The 20,254-nt window shown below is 33.0% G+C and overlaps 1 protein-coding gene across 1 annotated transcript in view; it reads left to right on the forward strand.

Moving 5' to 3' along the window:
• LOC148305465 (uncharacterized) overlaps positions 1–20,254 on the forward strand; it is a 75,343-nt gene that overhangs the window by 26,539 nt on the left and 28,550 nt on the right. Inside the window, exon 5 of the mRNA XM_088266655.1 lies at positions 12,375–12,511. Within this exon, the coding sequence (XP_088122781.1) occupies positions 12,375–12,511 (137 nt within the window). The remainder of the gene's footprint in view (positions 1–12,374; positions 12,512–20,254) is intronic.

Here is a 20,254-nt window from a genome sequence, read left to right on the forward strand (position 1 = left end):
TTTATGAAAAAGAAAGATTCAATCTGGAAACAGAATGTGCAAAAGAAGTGGATTCAGTTGACAAATATTGATGAGGCAATAGGACAAAAAGATCTATCGGATTAAGTGGTGTCTTAGAAAATATGAAAAGTGGAATAAGACAAATAAATGAGCTATGTGACAAATCTTGATTGACATAAGATATTGAATCCATTGTGTCTATTGTATTGTTGTATCTTTTGTATTGTTTTTATGGATCAACCTTATTAATTTTTTATGAACTATACACATCCACTATCATTTTTAAGACGTATAAACTAAATAATCTATAAATCATTGTACATAATAGGCTAAGAGAATTTTCTTAGGCAACTAATAAAAACAAAAAAAATATTTATTGCTAAATCTTAATAAAAAATATTCATTCGATCATTTGTTTAAAAAGGGGGCATTGTGTAAATAATTGTAAGTACTTGTATATTTCGATTGAGTTCTATTCTTATTTTGTTGCAAGAATTCCAATTTCTTTTGTACATGAGAAATCTTTATCGCATAAAAGTTATTTCAATACGATTCGGTGTTTCTCTTAGCGATTTATTGATGAAACTAAGGAGTTATCGTTCTATTAAACCGAAACGTATTGAGAGCTTAATGTGCGTTCGATCGAAGTCAGTGAAAGGTTTTCTATATTTCGTCATCATCCATCAACTAACCATCCGTATACGACATAAATCACTATCAAATGATTTTCTCTACACCATGTGTCTATCTCTTACGTATATTGTATACGAATGGGAATGTTTAAGAATATTTCCTCCTACAAAATGAGTAGGGCATGCCAAATTTCTGGAAACAATATTACCGATAAATCGGTAAAAAAATAAGTTAATACCGGTTTACTAGTAATTTGCTGGTAATAACTATATGTTATATACAAATTGTTATTTATTTTAAATACAACTTTGAAATATTTCTCTTTCAAAAGAGGAATTAATATAATAAGATTTTTCATGTATTTTTTAGATTGGATTATATTTTAATGTACATTTCCCCTGTTTTAGAAAAAGGCTCTCTCTGAATTTACGGAGAGGAAATTAAAGGTCCCGAAATTACCGGTAGTTGGAAATTTGATTAACATTATTTTGGTAGTAGAATTTGGTCATATTAATTGATAAACCGGTTTAAAGAAAATAGGTAACGCATGCTCTAGAAACAAGGACCTATCTCTACGGGATGATGGTAATAGGGTTCCATGCTTCCGTTTTCTACATAATGGTGCTAATTTATTAAGGCTAGACGTAAATGCATATTCGTGAAAGAGATCATAAATCGAATATGTTAACCCTTTAAATACACATAAACTTGAAAGGGATCCCCACATATACTGTACAAATTCTAACTTTGACGCGGTTAGGTAAATACGCAATTCATTGGGTACGTAATCAAATTATAGCTACTTCAACATAACCTTATCAGAATTTGAAATATATTCAACTTATTTCATCCCCTTTATTAAAATTATTCGTTTTGTTTTATTTTGTTTATTTTTTTTAATACACAGAATAATGTGACGTGTTTTATTAAACATGCAAGCACTTCGAATAATGTGACGTGTTTTATTAAACATGCAAGCACTTCGATTCAAAAACATAAATTACTTCATGTATTATGCATGTATTGTAAAAACTACATCCTCCATTGCATTAGATTTCAAATGAAGTATTTACTTTTGCGGAAGGGATTCTAGTTCCATAAATAAAATTAGAATGTATTATGTGGCCGTGGGGTCAGAACGTTCATTCCTATTCACCCACGTGGAGCTTTCAAGATTTTGGGATTGTTTTTTTTATTTCCAGCACTAAATTCGTGGATCATTTAAATATCTTTGTATTCCATTATTTTTTTGAATATGGTAAATTAATTGATTATTTAAAAAATAAGAAATTTTGTACTTAACCGGACGGAAAATAAACTTCGTAATATAACCTGTTAACGCCTTCATCGTCTCTGTTAAGACATCTATGTTATAAATTTATATGCCTACGGGGATCAAACCCAGTGTTTCTGCGTTATCAAGAGAAAATGGTTAAAATCCTTTTTATTACTCTTGTTTTTATTGGTTTTTAATAAATTCCTGAATTTAATTAAAATTCGTATATTTTTTTCATATCAGCATTCTGTAATTGCAAAAATTAAATAATGAAAGAGAAAAAAGTCGGTGCTACATACTTGGATTTCTTTTTCTTCTTCTATTTCCTCTTGTTTATGGGTTTTCACTCTACAACTATTTTCTATCCGGTGTCTAGTAATCTATTTGATTTTCCTTTTAAGCAGCCGATCGAGCGCGTGATATTCATTTGCTTTTTACAATAAACAAAATCTTGAAATAATATGTAGCTCAGATGTAAAAGTAAACAACTTTGAAAATACGGAATATTTTCACATTTTCTTCCTGATATTTCCTGATACTTTCCTGTATTTTATGTATGTGTTCGTACTCGTACGTGTATGACAAATAGTACGGCAATATTCTATTACCACATGTATCTAATACCGCACCTATTCATATTCATTGGCAATATGCATGAGTATTTCCACCAATAAATTATGAAGGGCAGGTCAATTTATATTGTGTGAAAATATAAAATACATTTACACTCGATGGAGAATTTGGCGTTCGGATTTATAGCGACGATCAACGGAAGTATCGAGGGATGAATGTCGTTTTGGCAGAGATCTGAATATTTCATGTACATATCTCACAAGTGTAAATAAACTTATGCGATCCAAAAAAATGTCATGACATTACATAATGTCTACATTTCACTAGCATAAAAACAATAACACGAACAAATGTTTTATTCTTTATTCGCTTTCATTTCATAATGTATTTGAAACGTGTGTTTTTTTCTTCATTCCACGACATGAATATGAAAGCGCTGTCATTGTAATTCCGTACATACTGCTAACAATATTTCTAATGTTTAAAAAATATATATTTCTAAAAGATGTGAATTTAAACAAAAAATTCAGGCATGTAATGTACTTTAGAAAACGCTACAATACGGTCAAATTCAAGCTTTCATTCATTCATTTTATACTGGGGAAAATAAAGAATATCACAGATTAATAACCATTTATGATATTCTATATTTTCCCTCTTTATGATATTCTAAATTGAATAAATGAAAGGTAATCAATATATTTAACCGTACCGTAGATATTTCTAAAATTCATACTTTTAACGACTCGACACATTATTTTTAAATAAACATCTTTGAGAGACAAAAAGTCGTTTAAACATAAATGTTTTTTCTACGTAAGCACTTAGTTTTGTTTTTGTTGTATTAATTCAAATATAATTAGGTCCGACATGAAGTTATAGTTTTCCTTTTTGCTGTGGAAAGTTTAACATGATATGCTCGGATCTATTTCCGGATGGTTGAACTAGTGAAGCCGTGAAAGTGCATGTAGATTGGAAGTATTTTACTCCTGAGAATCTCCTACTGCAAGCTTGCATTTACATACATATTACTACAATACACGACGTTTTGTATTTTATCTGAAAACTTCTGTCTGCGTTATTTTCATTTCGGTGTGAATATACAAATACGTGCTATGTAAATGGAATTCATTAGCATTTTCCCTCTTTTCTGGATTTCCTCCAAAGTCGTTCATCTAGAAAATCTACGATCGCTATAGTTACATCACGTAAAAAGTATATAACCTTCGAAGACACGACGAAAACTGTCGATGTCATGTTTTCTGGGCAATTCCGTGTTAATTTGCCCTTTTCCGACATTTCCACCTATATTGCACCACGAAAACTCTGCCTCGCCCCCCCTGAGCGAGATAATGGTGCAGGGCTCCTTGATTAAAACCTCGAAGATGTTTCTATATTGCCACCGACGCATAGTTACGTTCATTCCAATTTTGGGACATCGGCATCGTAGGTTTATTATACGCATATTCACGCAATTACGGATCCGCCGTTTAGAGCTCTCACATTCGATGTTTCATTTTGTTAGGCCTGATTAACTTTATTTTCAGAGAGATAGCAACGAGGTTATAAATAATTGAATGTATTTAGAGGCTCATTACCTTTTATTGTGTTTCGGTGAGATCTCTCATTACGATTATAAGTGATTTATTATGATATGAATTAATTGCATTTTTCTAACCTTACACATTTATTTCACGAGCTTTGCGCGCATTATTTTATAATAATAAATTACTCGAGAAAATGAAATGTCAACAAGTTGTTGGTGGGAGAAAGAAGGCAGTGAAAATGTGAAGTTCCTTTGGGTCCATCTATTTTTATGAATGGACCCTAAACGCCATCTGTCGACAAGTCTTCTCTCCACTCTGTATTATTGATGGAGCCACAATTTAAACACCAGTAACATTTTATTATTATCATTTCGCTATTATATTAAAATAATACATTAACATAGATGATGTTATAATGATATTAAAGTAGCCACATGTTTCTTTGTTACTTATGTCATTTTTCAATAGTAAATATGTCGAACTGTGTATGCGAAGACGACCTATAAGTAAATATTTGTAACAAAGCTTTAAATTTATACTCTTGTAAGTTTTATCCGTTAGATTTCAATAGCGGTTAAATAATTTTAATAGATTCGAGAACAACATAAGAATTATATAAAAGTTATGTTACAAAAATTGTTTTATGAAGAATTATTGTATATCTCGTAAAAAGAAGATTTTCCTATTTTAACTAATTTCTCGTATACTATTTTTTTATTGCATCCCCTAGGATCTAGGTGTCTATAATATTGGCAAGAACATAATGTCACGTGAATATACCTCGATTGATTGTTACGGAATCCTTTTACCGATGACTTAAAATTACCAATAAAAACGTATAACTTAATGATAACATGCATATATTACAAATGGAAAGACCTTTTTTGTAATGTATCCGAAAATTTCACTGTCTTTTATTTCTGAAAGCCTTTTGAATAAAGAAGAGAATTTTTTTGGAATCTCCTTTTGATAATCTTAACTTGGACTACCTGGAATTTTATAAAATCCCATTCTCTCCGTTAACGAAGGTTGGGAACGGTGTTTTTTTAAAAAAGGAAATTTACTAAAAATGGCGTAATAGGGCGAACCAATTTACTTTTACGGGTTTTTAGGTGGAATGAGTGAGTATATCGAACTTCAAAGTACTCGCAATATCAAATCTCGCAGCCTATTCATTTATTTTTCACAACAGACTGACGAAACGGACTGGATTTAATAATATTTTTATCGAGTGATTTTCGCTGCCCGAAAAGTAAGCTTTTTACTTATGGACTTTTGTTGACTAAACTCTGTCTCTATTGAAAATGTTTTCAGTTTAAGTGTCTTACTTGGCTTTTCCATAATGCTAGGTTTTCGAAATTCTGTTATTTCAAGTCCTGCATTAGCAAAATATGAGAGTTTTCAATGTTTTCGTTGTCGACCCAATTTCAGTTTCGTATCCGCGAAACCCTTTGAGCCCTTTAGCCCATCGTGCTGCTGAACTGACTGTGAATACTTTTTTCGGATTTATATTTAACCCTCTCAATTTTCCGATAAGCTCTTCCATGACGAATTGTCTCTCGGAGGATTTACTAGGAATTGTGATTTGCTTATTTCGCTTCGCCACTTTGATTGTTTTCGGTCAGTTAAAAAAATATTTCCTGTGGATTGTCCAAACATTTATTGTACGTTTTATGTATACAATTTTTTTAATGATTATTTTCTGTGCGAGCAATCCGAATTAATTAGATATGGATTTTTCTTTGCAAGTTTGATTAATTAAATGTACCTACACACTTATTTATGTTTGTAATTATTAATTTGATTGTAAGTTAAAATAAATTCTTTTTCGTCCAAGGAAGCTACTTGCCTACGAAGTATCGAATTGATTTTTGATGCCATCAGTCAAAATACTAAAGACTCGACAGGGCTAGTCGATCAATAATATGGTATTATTAAGATGTTATAGATATCTAAACAGGATAGAATATATTTTTCGTTAGGGAAAATGGAAGTTCGGGCAATTACAAGGCTTACGTCTTTTTCATCTGGTGGTTTATGCCATCATTTTTTACATCATGTGTCACGAACACCGCGATTATATTTTATTATAAAATATAATACTTAGCATTCTTACCAAATTAACGCCCAATCAATTAATTGATCAATTGAATACCTACTATACACCACTGTTCATTAAATCCTACATTATGATTTTATTAATGAGTTTATAGGTAGGCGATATTAAATTAAATTTAGAATCATTACATACTCTTCTCCTATCGTATTATATTACTCTTGTACCTTCCTGTGTTCCCAGGCGCTTTTAAATCCCACCCTTTTGAGATTACTTACTAATTGATTTCCGATCGTTCAATCCTTCGGCGAACCTCATGAGGGTTATTGCGTTGAGTGGTCTCTTCTTTCCTACCCTTCTAATCAAGGGCTTAGATTCTCCCATCACATTCCGACGTTTTCATATTTTACTTTATATGGGAAATTCCGCATTGTTTAAAGTGTTCGAATGGATATATCATATACGAGTAAATATGGATGGTTGCATAACCAGAGACGTATAATCTTTAAAATTCAATTTGTTGCCTTTCTTACGTTTTTTAGGTTTTTGTAAATTATTTTGAATTATTCTGGCAAGCGGAATTCTTCAGAATCAATGAGACGTTTTTCGAAGCACGCAATGTACCCTTCATCGACAACAGACAACTGGAGTTTTTAAGCTTTACTCAGAAAAACTCATATTCGTATATGCATTTGAGAACCTCTATGAATGTCTTTAGATAAAATTGAATGTTTTATAGGGTCTTTTAGAAATTTAAATTAAAATACATATTTTATGTTAAGCATGACCTTGTTCAGTGTACAATACTGCGAACTTGCCAATATTGCTATTTTTATAGAATAGCATTAAAACGGGATAATTGAAGGTTTTTTTTGTAGCCATTTTATATTAGTCACACGTCAAAAAAAATCATAGTATAAGCAGATAAATAACATCAATTTGACATAATAGTTTTAAACGTAAAAGCCAAAATAATATATTAAAATATAAAAAAAATTATGATTCTTTGACTTTACTGGGAACTTAGGAACGCTTGGATTATTTTGATTAAAAAATGCTTTCTGTAAAGTAATAGTTTTATCTTTAGGATCTCCTGCCAGGAGGGAGGTCTTTGTTTTAATGGAGAATGGGGAGGTGAGATATAAATGGTGTTGAGTTTAAAAAAAAGAAAACGAAATAAAAAATGAACGGTTCGTAGTTTTTGTTGCTTTTTTTCTCTCTCCGGGATGCGAGTAAAAGTTGGGTGAATGTTCATCCGGGGCATTTCTTCGATAAGAAATTTCATTGAATGAGACTTTTGTGAACTGCTAAAAGATGAGATTTATAACAAGTTTTTTCTCTTGTTCCGGTTCTTTGTAGAAGGCTTCAACACGCTCATCTTCATGAAAAACTTTAAAATATATTTGTATTCAGATTAACTTTTATTTAAAGTTGAATTAAAAAATGTGATAAAAAGTCTGTTTCATTTACTGATACTTTTTTCTCTTTATTTCTTGGATGAGATTGATCACGTTGCCTGTATGTATTTTACAAATAATAAAATTCTGCTCCAATAAATGCTATATATATCCTTCGCACGATTAGTGGTTGAAGGTGATGGTAAAAAAACTTTCGTATGTGTTCCTAAAATATATAATATATAAAAGTTATAATTTTTATGATAATTTACATAAAGTGGGTAAAGTTTTACAAAAATTTACATTTACGGAAAGTGTATTTACAATTTAAATACTCTTTCAGGAGTTGAACTTTTTGATAAAGGTTTCCTGGATTTCACACTGCCGGCACACGAGTTTATTTGTATTCAGTGTGGTACACTGAGGAAAATTCGGGTTTTAACACGAATTAGACTCTAGAATTTTATTTCGGTACCTCTTGAAACGGTGGATGTTTGCTATTCCGGATTTTATCAATTAAATGACACGTTTTTTGGCATATTACGTGTCACATTCCTTAGGCCGAGAACAGTATGTAATTTTAATCAAGGTGTAACTTTTAACGTTCATATTTGGCACATGTAAATGGCATAACGGTTTTTTTTACGAAGAACTTTACATTTTTTATTTAGTTTCCTAATCAAATTAGCCTATAAAGGCAAAAATACAATTGAAATAATCACAGTAATCCTAAAATTGAGATATCATTGTTCAGGCTTACGGATCACCGAAGACGAGAATAAATGAATGTCTCGATTTATTCCCCGAAATTATTAATTCGCTACCATTGTTATCGTTTCACGCGAACTGATCTCGTATTCATCCGTATAACGGTATTGTAATATGATTATTGTGCAAAAGTGCGTGCTGAAATACAGGCACCAGTTGTTTCTAGCGGTAAAGCATTGTGTTTTAGGATTGGCTTGGAGCGAATAGGGAAGACTTTCCCCGTTCCTGAGGAATTCTTAACCCTTTAAAGGTGATTCTTTTTGGCGAGTGGGCGATCACTTGTTGGGACGTTTGTCGGGAGAGCGAGGGTGATTTCATTAGCAGTTCGATGGATTGATCATGGCACTTGTGCGCCCACCCTTCTCTCGTAAGGCATATGTTCAGCCTTGATGGATGGCGGTGTTCAGAGTCAGAACACCGTTTGCGTCACAATTTCTATTCCTGCTCCCCACATCGGCTTACCATTAATATAATTAATAAAGTGGTAGCTTCTTTATCCTTGACATGTGGTATTTGTGAATTTATTTATGTTTCTAGTGGCGCTTGAAACACTTCTTGTGTTACATTTATGAATATGTATTATTTAGGCCATACTTCATATTTCAACGTCATGCGTCATACTTCAAGTACATTTTCTATATAGATACATTATTTTTAAGTAGGAAAGATATCCATACTAACAGGCTAGACTTGACCACCAGTGTATTTTTGCAAAAGATTCAAGTTAAAAAAATCCTTAATACGAACAAGGTATCATGAGTAGGTACATCAAATCATAAAACCATAGGACTTTGATCATATTTATATTTAAAAAAAAAGTTTGTCTTGTGCATAATTGTCGTATTATGATTTTAATGTAAACATTATTCTATTATATAAAACATTCTAGAAATCAATATATTTAAGGAACACTAAACACTTTCTTCATATTCTTTTTTATTGTATCTACAGTCAGACTGAGAGGAGCAGGAGTTGTCGATGTCCTTCTGATGTCCGGCTAAGTACCCTATTTGCTCAGCTAAATAGTTACTCTTCTTTTTACTTAAACCGTGAAATTAAGTACCCAGGTTTATGTAGTACGATAATGTTAAAATATTTAACCATCTCTTTATTTTCTTAAACATATTAAATTTATTCTTACGAATCAATTTAAATTTATTCTGAAGTACGTTCAGGAATTTGAAAATACATAATCGTTTTTTCAGCTTGATATTTACTCCATTCCCAAGAAATTGAAGTCGACCACTATATAAAGGTAAAAAATAAACAAGGTTATGCGAATTATATATTTTATCCTTCTGTTTACCTTGCCTGGAGAACACTTATATTAAGTCTAGTCATTTTACGGATGAACTCATCAATTTGAATGTTTAAAGTGCCCGCGATACAATTAATGATATTTTCAATACTTCTGTAGATGTCGCTTATCGATGTAACAAATTGATAGTTTTTTGGTATTCAGTGGGTTATGTTTGATACTTTATTTGCACCCGGATACATATAAGCTGAAGTCTTTTTTATCATGTTGTTAAAACAAAGCGAAATTTAATTACATTTCCAAAAGTTTTGGATTGTTTTATTATTGTTTTTTCACCCCTTAACCAAATAGTCTGAGTTAATGGATCCCAACAGTATTATTATATGTTTGAATAGAGAGAGTATTATGATGTATTTGTTTGAGACGCGTTTCGCTAACGGGGTGCAAAGGGTTGAACTTAACCGCAAAAAATGATTTTGAGACTACTTCATGTGATGATATATAGATAAACTTCTTAATGAAGGGTAGTTTTGGGGTCTCTGCAATGTCCACGATGGAAATCGAAAAGCTTTATGTGCCATTTCAACGATTTTATCTCCCCTTGATCGCTCGCTTTAAAAATAACGCCACTGAATATTTACCTAAGTTCGGTATGAAGAGGTTATAAGACACTAAATAAAAAACAAACTATTCAATTTTAATCTAAATCAGAAGTCAAACTTTTTATCATTAATACTTAAGATTAATTGTTGAAGGCAATCTATTCTTAATCCTGGGATAAGGTTCATAGAGTGTTTTCAGGCCGTAGTCTCGAGGGGTGGGGTAGCATTTGAAATTGAACTGCTTACGATTGGTACTGGAAAGGTCCGAGATCTACTCTAAAATCGGATGATTGAGACGAACGTTTTGCAACCTCCGATTTAAATGGTTGACTTATTAAATAAAAGCGCCACAGTTCTTTGCAATCTCACGTATTTCCGTTGAAATCTATCTAACGGAGAATGAAGAACGTATTTGTGCACGCATGTAATGCCCCCTTCATACTAACCAAATGTGTCAAGAAATACGCAAAGAAAAATAGTTCAACTAGATATTGTTAGGGTTGCCACAAAAAAATCAAATCAGTTCTAATTTTGCGGCGACATTGCTCTATCGTGTATCGACAAAAATCAAGAAAAAAACTAACGTAAACTTCCTGTTGTGGCGGCGTAGTGCGCTGTGTGACAGGGCGCTATTTCCAGGCCTTTCTTGTCTCTTCAAAAGGGCGCTTATAAATAAGAATGACTTATTTAATTATGGATGCGGTTTATTAGTATTCGGTTTCACAATAACTGAAATATAAAAATCTGAAACTAATTAATTAAGAATATAGATAACTGAATCAAGTTATCTATATATGTTCGATTCCCAGGGGGGTGAAAATAAATGTTAGTGATTTTACCCTGTACCTAATATTTATTTAATATTACCCTGGACTGGTTCCTGAAGCGCAAGAGTGATCACCTTGCCTCCATGTAAGCAATGATCAAGATAACAATGCTTCAATTCGATGCAGTGCCCTATGCACCATTGGGTGCGGATAAGGGTTATAAGTTATCTATATTCTCAATTAATACAACAATAATGCTGCGGTCTGGACTGCCGGCTGCTGGCTTCCTGGCGAGTGACAAATAAGGAAGAAGAGTGAGTTGGCGGTTGTCTGCTTCTTTTATGGACTTCCTCCCGCCGGCTAGTTAGGGTGGCCAACGTGACAAGTTTGTCAGTGCTGGCAACGTGGTAAGTTTGTTGTCCGATGGTAGGGATCTACTCGAGTCACCGCACTGCCCACATGATATCGCTGTAAGCCACGAGACTTGACATGACATGTCGCTCACTCCTTTCAAGAACGTCATAAATCAAAAAACTTGATTTTTCAGGAGAGCGTTTTTAAAGTTTAAAAATATAATACAATGTATTAAAAATAAATATCAAGCCACTCATTGAACTTTTTACTATGCAACACATGTTTTAAGGTTAAACCTGAAGGTTTTTACTCCATTTGAAAAATATTTAGTATGTTTAAAAAAATAATTAAACAATACCTTTTCTTCAAAATGCAAAAACAACACTTTCTGCCCTGAGCGGGTAAATATTATTTAAAAAATATGCCACTTTTGCTGGGATATAGCATATTTTCTGGGCATTCCGAAAACGTGCACAACTGAAAATTGACGAATTTTGATTTATGACGTTCTTGAAAGGAGTGAGCGATGTGTTTCGGCCAAAATCTGTGTATTTTTCAGAATAATTTATGTATTAAAATAGTATTCATAAATGTAGGCGAGAAGAACAAAGAGACGCAGTTCATCGTCTTTAATTTTGTTTATAATATATTTTGCATTTTTAAAATAAATATAAGTGATTTTTTCACTGTAATATTTATTCAATATTACCATGGACTGGTACCTGAAGCGGAGGGCTGATCACCTTTCCTTCGTGTGTAAAACGATCAAGATAACACTGCGTTTATATGACACAGTGCCCTATGCACCATTCGGGTGCGTATAAGGGTTTTATTATTATTATTATATTGTCCCCACCACATGTAACTCCTTTAAAATCGTATATAAGGGGGTGGCGGACAAATTTTTGTGTGCTCAGATTAAATAATATTCAAAACGTGTATACGTCGCGCTCGCTCTGTTTCTATTGTTCTTCTCGCCCTTGTGTTTTGTAATTTTTGTTGATATATTATTGTCACATTGTTCTTTTCACTTTGTGATTTTTTTGATAAATAAATAATTGTCTCCATTTGCGCGTTTCCGTCTTCCTCATCAAAAGTGCTCCAGCACCGTTAGCAGTAACAACATGATTATTATCTTTACAGGGCAGGCTGTGGGTGGCAGCAGTAGCGGCCGGGGCGGCGGGGCCGGGGGCCGCCGGCCGTGGCTCGACCTCCCGTCCACCCTGCACCACCAGCAGCGCCGCCTGCTCGCCAAGCACGACCCCGGACCGCCGAGATTAGTAAGTCGCTTTTTATTCCATTTGGATTCACGACATGTGTAACGTGAAACGACGCTTTCTCTACTAGTATAAGCAACCATTCTTTGTTGTTACAGATTAGATACATTCATAACTCACATATCGCTCATTTCTTTCAAGAACGTCATAAATAAAAAAACTTGATTTTTCAGGAGAACGTTTTTAATGTTTTAAAATATATTACAATGTATTAAAAATAAATATCAAGCCACTTATTGAACTTTTTACTGTGCAACAGATATTTTATGTAAAACCTGAATATTTTTTTTCTATTTGAAAAATATTTAGAATGTTAAAAAAAACATTAAACAATTACTATTCTTCAATATGCAAAAACAACGCTTTCTGCCTTGTAGCGGGTAAATATTGAGTTAAAAATATGCCGCTTTTGTTGATATATAGTACATTTTCTGGGCATTCCGAAAACATGCACAACTGAAAATTGACGATTTTCAATTTATGACGTTCTTGAAAGGAGTGAGCGATATAAAGTTCATAATTTAGCCAAAAGACGCGCTATGAACGCCAAAATAATAACTTTACTTGTCTCTCCAAGACGAACTGTCAATGCAGTCATGCAATCATGCAAAAAAAGTCATACAGTGAAGGGTTAAAATGTATTTATTTCTATGAAGACTACCCGGTAACAACCAGTAATGTGATCTTTTTCTCAAGTGTCCCGAATGGTTAGTAAGATTGTTAATGTTTCCGTGAATGTTGCTCATTATCGACAAATTGATCGTTATAGAGTCAATTGAGTTATCGAAAATAGCGATTCCTATTGTTTCTACTTCTATCACGCTGTTTTTCTTTAGAGGTAGGCAGAGATAATAGAACGCCACACTCCTCTTTCCTGACATACACTTCTAGCTCGGCTGTCCAAACTCAAAGGACAGTAAAGGACATTTTTTGTAGTACGTTTTTTTTTTATTTTTGCATTTTTTGAAGTAGATTCTACTTAGTCCAAAAATGCAAAAAAGAACGTACCTACTACAAAAAAAATTCCTTACTGTATTTCAAGTTTGGACAGCCGAGCTGCTTTCATATCCATACATCTAGTCATACGTGCCCTTTGATAATAAGATTGTTCATATTTCCGTGAATGTTGCTTATTATCGATAACTTAGTCGTTACAGAGTTGATTTCAAAGTTATTGAAATTAGCGATTTCTCGTCGATTCTACTACTACTACTACTACCATCACGCCGTTTCCCTACAGGTTTAGGCAGACAGGATGGAACGCCACACTCTTCTGTCCTGACATACAATAATAGCTTTTTTCACGTCCATACATCTTATCGTACAAGCCCTACGCAGACTTTTGACACCACCAGATTTAAGGTTCTGATTGATCTAGTCGTGCCATGTCTTTTTTGGTCGTCCTCGTTCTGTTCTACCGTTCACATATGCCAAATATATTTTCTTAGTCATTCTTTCGTTATCTATCTTTCTCTATGTTCTATTTAATACTGTTGTCTGTGATCTAAACTAATTATGATAACTGCGATGTCCTAGTGAGGTCAAATATTATTTACGCTAAAACTTTTTATAAATCCTTCTTATTCTTTAAGTCTGGAAAACAGTTTATAACATTTTGAGTAGATCCAAATACTTGTTCACAAATCTGGATTATCTCCAACTATAGGAGTTTATTTTTCATATTATTTTTTGACATACTTTGTAATTATGGGTAGAATTGGTGAATGTTAGGTACACGTGTGTAAAGTGATTACCTAAACCAGCCTATGACGGTCGTCAGCCCCGTAAATGCCCATACTTCCATATTCTTCTTCATCTTTGATGAGATGTCAAAAAATAATATGGAAAACAGTGGTTTTTTCTAAATATTTTATTCTGATTAGCTTTAAAATTATTTATTATATTTAAAAATAAAAATAAAAATAATTTGTAATCCGACGTCAGGTTTTTTTTTATTAAAAAATATATTTTCCAAAAAGAATCTCGATTATCAGTACTGAGGAAGAAGAATAAAACCGTAAAGAAAAATATTAACTTAGACATTTAAAATACACAGGTCACATAAATGTTTTTATAATGCCATACGGGCAGTTTTAAAAAACAAAATTAACGTATAATATATCGTGTATTATCCGGTACGTCTAATAATTCAGCAATAAACACATTTTCTTGTTTAAATTTTCCCCTTCGTTTCAATAATAAAGTGGCATCAGGTTTTATTCAACACTGACAATGAAACTGATCCACGTTTTTTTTTACCGTGTCGGTTTATTTGCTGTCCGGTTAGTGCGATTTGGAACAATCGAGAAAACTGATATTTTAATATTATATAGGCAACAAGGTTAGTGTATTATTTATTCTAACCCATAATGTACACACAATTCAAAATCTTTGTGTATTTTATCACGTGGAAAAAATAAGGTTCGCGAAAGAACAACACATATTTTATCTGGAAAATATATACCATACTGTGGTCATAAATAGAAATACATATTTATGTACATACACGATGGAAAATATTCGGTCGACTTCTTCGTTATTTACTTTTCTGTATATTTTAGCCGCCTAGATAGATATTTTTTGTTTATCGTTTTGTAATATGCGTTTTGGTGTAATTTCTAAGAGAAGTTTTAAGTGTTCTGTCTTCAGTGTTGGGTTGTGGTCCCGTGGTTAGTGTCGCGGACTATTAAGTCAGAGTTTCTCGGTTCGAACCCACTCTACAACAATTTGAAACCTATTCCTAATAATGAGCTTCCTAGGCTCACAGAAATAGTATGAAATTGAAATATTTGTGTAAATAATAAAAACACAAATATTTCTCTTAAAAAAAAAGAATGTGGTATTTTGATTATTTTAACAATTCTAATTTTAGAATTACTATTTCCTATTTTCGATTTTTTTTTATTAAAATTTCTAAAACTTTATTCATGTTGCTATGTGACTAGTTTGAGATTTGTATACTTTTTATACTGTATTTTCCAGTCTCTCTAGTTTTAGATTGAAAACAAACAAGAAAATTTGATCATAAACAGCGAACGAACTGTATCGAACGGTGTTTTTTATACACGGTTTGTCCCATTTGTAATGCATAGGAGCAATGCTAAAGATCGTTGGATGAATCGATTGATAAATTTGTGATAGTGCGACGCTTTTGTGTATTAAAATGATGATTGATGCGGTGACCAATGGTCTGTCATTTGGCGTGATGGATCGCTCGCAGAAAATACGCTCACGTGATGCTGACTGATATTTTCAAAAGATGGATATTCTAGGAATACTCGCTTGATTGATTGGTGTTCCCATCAAACTATAGTAAATCTTGCAATTTTCAAAATTGCCGTCACTACCAAATGGAATTTCAAGTTATATTTACGCTACGTATGGAAATTGCTACAGATAAATCGGTCTACCGACGGTTAGACTTTAGACCAGCGGTCACCAACATACGGCCCGCGTGCCGGATCCGGCCCATCAAAGATTTTCATCTGGCCTTACGAAAGTTCCCGTTTTATACGTTTAAATAATTCAATTAAATAACCAGATTTTTCGGTGTTTTGGAGAGTGGACTATTTTTACTGGGGAGGAATATCGAATTTAACATACTCTACTTATAAAGGGTATTTTAGTACTCTTTTGTATTTATAATAGCCTATACAGTTTTTAATTGTTAATAAAATTAAAAGAATACAAAAATTTATGAAAAAGTTTATTATTATTTTATTTTGTATTTGTTAAATAAGTACATGTTACTTCGTCGGACTTGCGTACAACTCGATGTTTCGAACGAGTTCTCGGAACGCTTCGTACGTTAGAGGACTTACATGCTGTGTGCTAATTCTGATTCGATCATTTATCCAAACCCTTATCACTGACGACAAAGTACTCTGGTAGTCAAAGGAAGCAATTCTCACAAACATGAAAGGTTTCGGTTATCCATTATTACCGTGCCAACCCAACAACAGCGGAATTTATTATCCAGAAGTATTGTATTGACGGGTCTGAGAAAGTAAATACACGTGTATTTTGTACATGGAACCTCTTTAGGTTAAATAGGACTTGAGATTGGTGGTTTTGTTTCGTTTAACTGTTAATGTTCGGAGAAGCACGGGGGTCGTGCCGTACTCCCGGGCTCGACAAGTAGACTGTCCGGAGAACGGGAAACTTGTTTTTGTCATTTCACCCCGCGCTAATGGTCGCACCACCCCCCGCCTTTTTAGGACGAATGTTTTTCTCCTTTCTGGCTTCTCCGAGGCGTTTTTGTTTGAAGAATAACTTGTCAAGATTTCGGATAAGATTATTATTTTATTATTATCTCTCGTTTTCGTTTACGGCAAATTGTTTCGACCCGCTAACGGTCTTTGTTATAATTTTTCTTCGCGACATAAATCATTCGAGTGTTTTGGCGATAAATTCCGGCTTCGTTCTGTGAGACATCACCCGCCGCTGATTGTGTTCGTGAAAAGTTTTTGAATTATTGTCGAAGTCGCGCGAATTGGATAACTTCGCTCGGAATATTTACCGATGCATATGCGCTGTTCTACGCTTTTGTACGATTCTAATAAGCTTACCTTCAAATCCCCGTGCCGATACGCAACTTTTGCGAAACTTTTCAGAGACGAGGGTTTTACGTTTACTTAAAAATTAAATAAATAATAGTCACGGCCTACCGACTTTTTACGAATAATTTGTTATTTTGGACAATAATGAAAAGAAATTAATCAAAGGAATCGTTTTCCTACATTTCCATTTTCAAACCGATCAATAATATGGTCGTATTGCGGTAAGTTTCGAGTATTCGTATCACCATTTTAACCGTTCTCTTCCTCAAGTGCGTTCACGCGCTCTCCAATGCCGTGCTTGTCAGGCTGGCCATACAAAATTAGCGTGTAAACGCGCTCATATTTGTGTTTGTTTCTAGCCTATGTCAAGCACTTATTTCATATATGATATGTGTGTTTGAGTATATTTTTTCCTCCCTCAATGCAATAACAATTTAGTTATTGTTTACTACGGTGTGATTCATAAGGAGTATGTTGTCATTCCGTTTACATTATCCAGCCTATTTGGTGTTTCATTAAATATTCAGTCACGTTATATTCCCTCTCGCCTTCAATCCACAATCGAACTTCTACACTCCGCACGCAACACGCCACTAGTAATCGCATGCAGAATATGCACCCGATATATAGTATATTGTGTTCCGACTGTGTCTACATTGCTAATGCTGATTATCCGTACGTGAGTGACAACTTAATGTTTAAATTTGCGTATAAATCACGTGAGCTCCCAGCGAGATGTGGAAAGCCTGGTATATTTAAGATCGGTTGAGAGATAAGCCAAACGCTCTTCAAGGGTAGTTTTTACAGACTTTTTACTGCGTGGCTACAGTTGATGAAACTGAAAAACCTTTTTGTTTTATTTTATTTTAACATTTACAGTTTCTTACTCTGGAATATTTAACAAAATTAGGATTGTGTCATGGAACTGTATTATGTAAAGATCAAAAAAAAAATTCATTAATTGATTCGGCAGTCACTTTGTGGTAAAATCTATCCATTTTTAATTAATGTTTTACTTAGTAAATACCACTATTTCTTAAAATCTACTGTGACACGTGTTTCGATGCATTCCGCATCATTTTCAAACACCGTATGTGAAGCTAATTCTAAATTTTAGAGTTGGGTCCTTGGGACGTTGAAGGTTGAAGAGGGGGTAGTAGCTGTTTCTTATTTTTATTTATTAATTAAATTTTTATTATTATTTTTATTTCTTATCAGAGGGAACATAGACAAAAGGGGGGAGGCTTTAGTCATTGTCATATTGTTAATTATGGGTTTATTGTTATTTATATTCTTATGAATTTCTATTGTTTCAAAATGCTGCAGTTTATGGCTTTTCGTATTGATTATTTTTAGGATTTCTACGTTATTGTGGTTAAATTTGTGATCATTATCTATTAAATGGTTAGCGAATTCCGAAAAATTATTATTTCTCAAACATAATTCATGTTCCCTGATTCTTGTTTTGAATTTTCGGAAAGTCATACCAATATACGAACTTCCGCAGTCGCAGTTTAATTTATATATGCCACTATCGTCCAATATATTTTCAGGATTATTTTGTGTTTTAAAAATTTTAGTTAAATTATTTTTTGTGTAAAATGCTGGTTTTATATTATTTGGGAACTTTTTGGTAATTTTATGTGATGTTTTATTTATGTAAATGATTCTTTTCCAGTTGGTTTTTACTTTTTCACTATACGTTTCGGCTGAGTAGAGAAATGTTTTTGTTAAATTCTTTTTATTTTTACGCGCCAATATCGCGTCTATTATATTTGGGTTATAACCGTTATTGTAAGCAATTTGTTTAATTGTATTTATTTCTCTTTTGAACTTATTATCATTTAATGCGAATTGTAGTGCTCTATGGATCATGGAGTTAAAGCTAGCTAGTTTATGATTAAGTGGATGGGCTGAACAAGAGGGAATTACAGTATCTACAGATAAATAAATAAAAATAAGAAACAGCTACTACCCCCTCTTCAACCTTCAACGTCCCAAGGACCCAACTCTAAAATTTAGAATTAGCTTCACATACGGTGTTTGAAAATGATGCGGAATGCATCGAAACACGTGTCACAGTAGATTTTAAGAAATAGTGGTATTTACTAAGTAAAACATTAATTAAAAATCAAAAAAAAATTGTGTCACTTCCTACACTTTCTAGATTAGCCCGAAAATTATCGGCTTATTTTACTCACGCATTCAAATCGAAAATGATTGTCTTCTCGACTTCACTCAAAAAGCTTTTTATAATATAATTTAACAGTCAAATCGTACTAATTGGATTGATGATATAGATGCTTTGAAAGATTCTTTAAAGGCTCATTTTATTTTGAGACTTCTTCGAATTCGTTATTTAGTAATGACGAAATGAGTTTCGAATTAAAATTATATTCTTACTAAACTTGAAAATGATGTCATAAAAATATACGAATTCTGCCGTCTTTGATTACCTAAAATGGACTTGTACACCTCGTTTTAGGCCCGCGCTGATTAATTTTAACCTATGATGTGTGAAAAATAGACACAAAAGCTCGGTTAAAAAAAATGTCACTAGACGGAAGACATACTTTGTTTTATTTATATATTGGGTTATTTACGGCACTAGGTACGGTTACATCTGTTTTTATAAGGCCATATAAACCAAAAGTAGGTAATTTAAAATATGTTCATAATGGGTTGATGTGTGGCACGGGCTTTAGCTATTTCTGATAGTTAATAAATAAAAATAATTTTCGATAATTTATAAAGCTTTATTTTCGTATAATATTACTTCAAGGGTGCTTCACTTGGCAAGTTTTAATTTGCTACGTAGTTTGTGTAATCATGGCAATATGTGGATTTAAAAATGAGCATTTTTTGGTATTAGAAAATAAATTGTATGTATTTCCAGGGGTTTGATTATTATTTATGTATTCTCGAATCGCTTATCTACAAATCCGCTCATTTCGCAGTAGAACATTATTTAGAAAACATATCCGTCGCGCGCGGCACTCCGTAGAGCTTCAGCAGAGATCGGTAAATTGAGAGAACATTTACATTTATATTGGGTTGAACGTTTGGGTTCGCATTTATAAAACATGCGAAAGATCTTTCAAAGAGACCGCAGCATCTTAAAGGAAGAGGCGTGTTTTATTTACTCTTTTATGGCGGGAAGATATTAAAAACCAGAGTTTTATTTTTA

Source organism: Brachycentrus maculatus, unplaced genomic scaffold, assembly GCF_059751285.1.
Source record: "Brachycentrus maculatus isolate JH-2025_06_01 unplaced genomic scaffold, ASM5975128v1 h1tg000274l, whole genome shotgun sequence".
Classification (NCBI taxonomy): domain Eukaryota; kingdom Metazoa; phylum Arthropoda; class Insecta; order Trichoptera; family Brachycentridae; genus Brachycentrus; species Brachycentrus maculatus.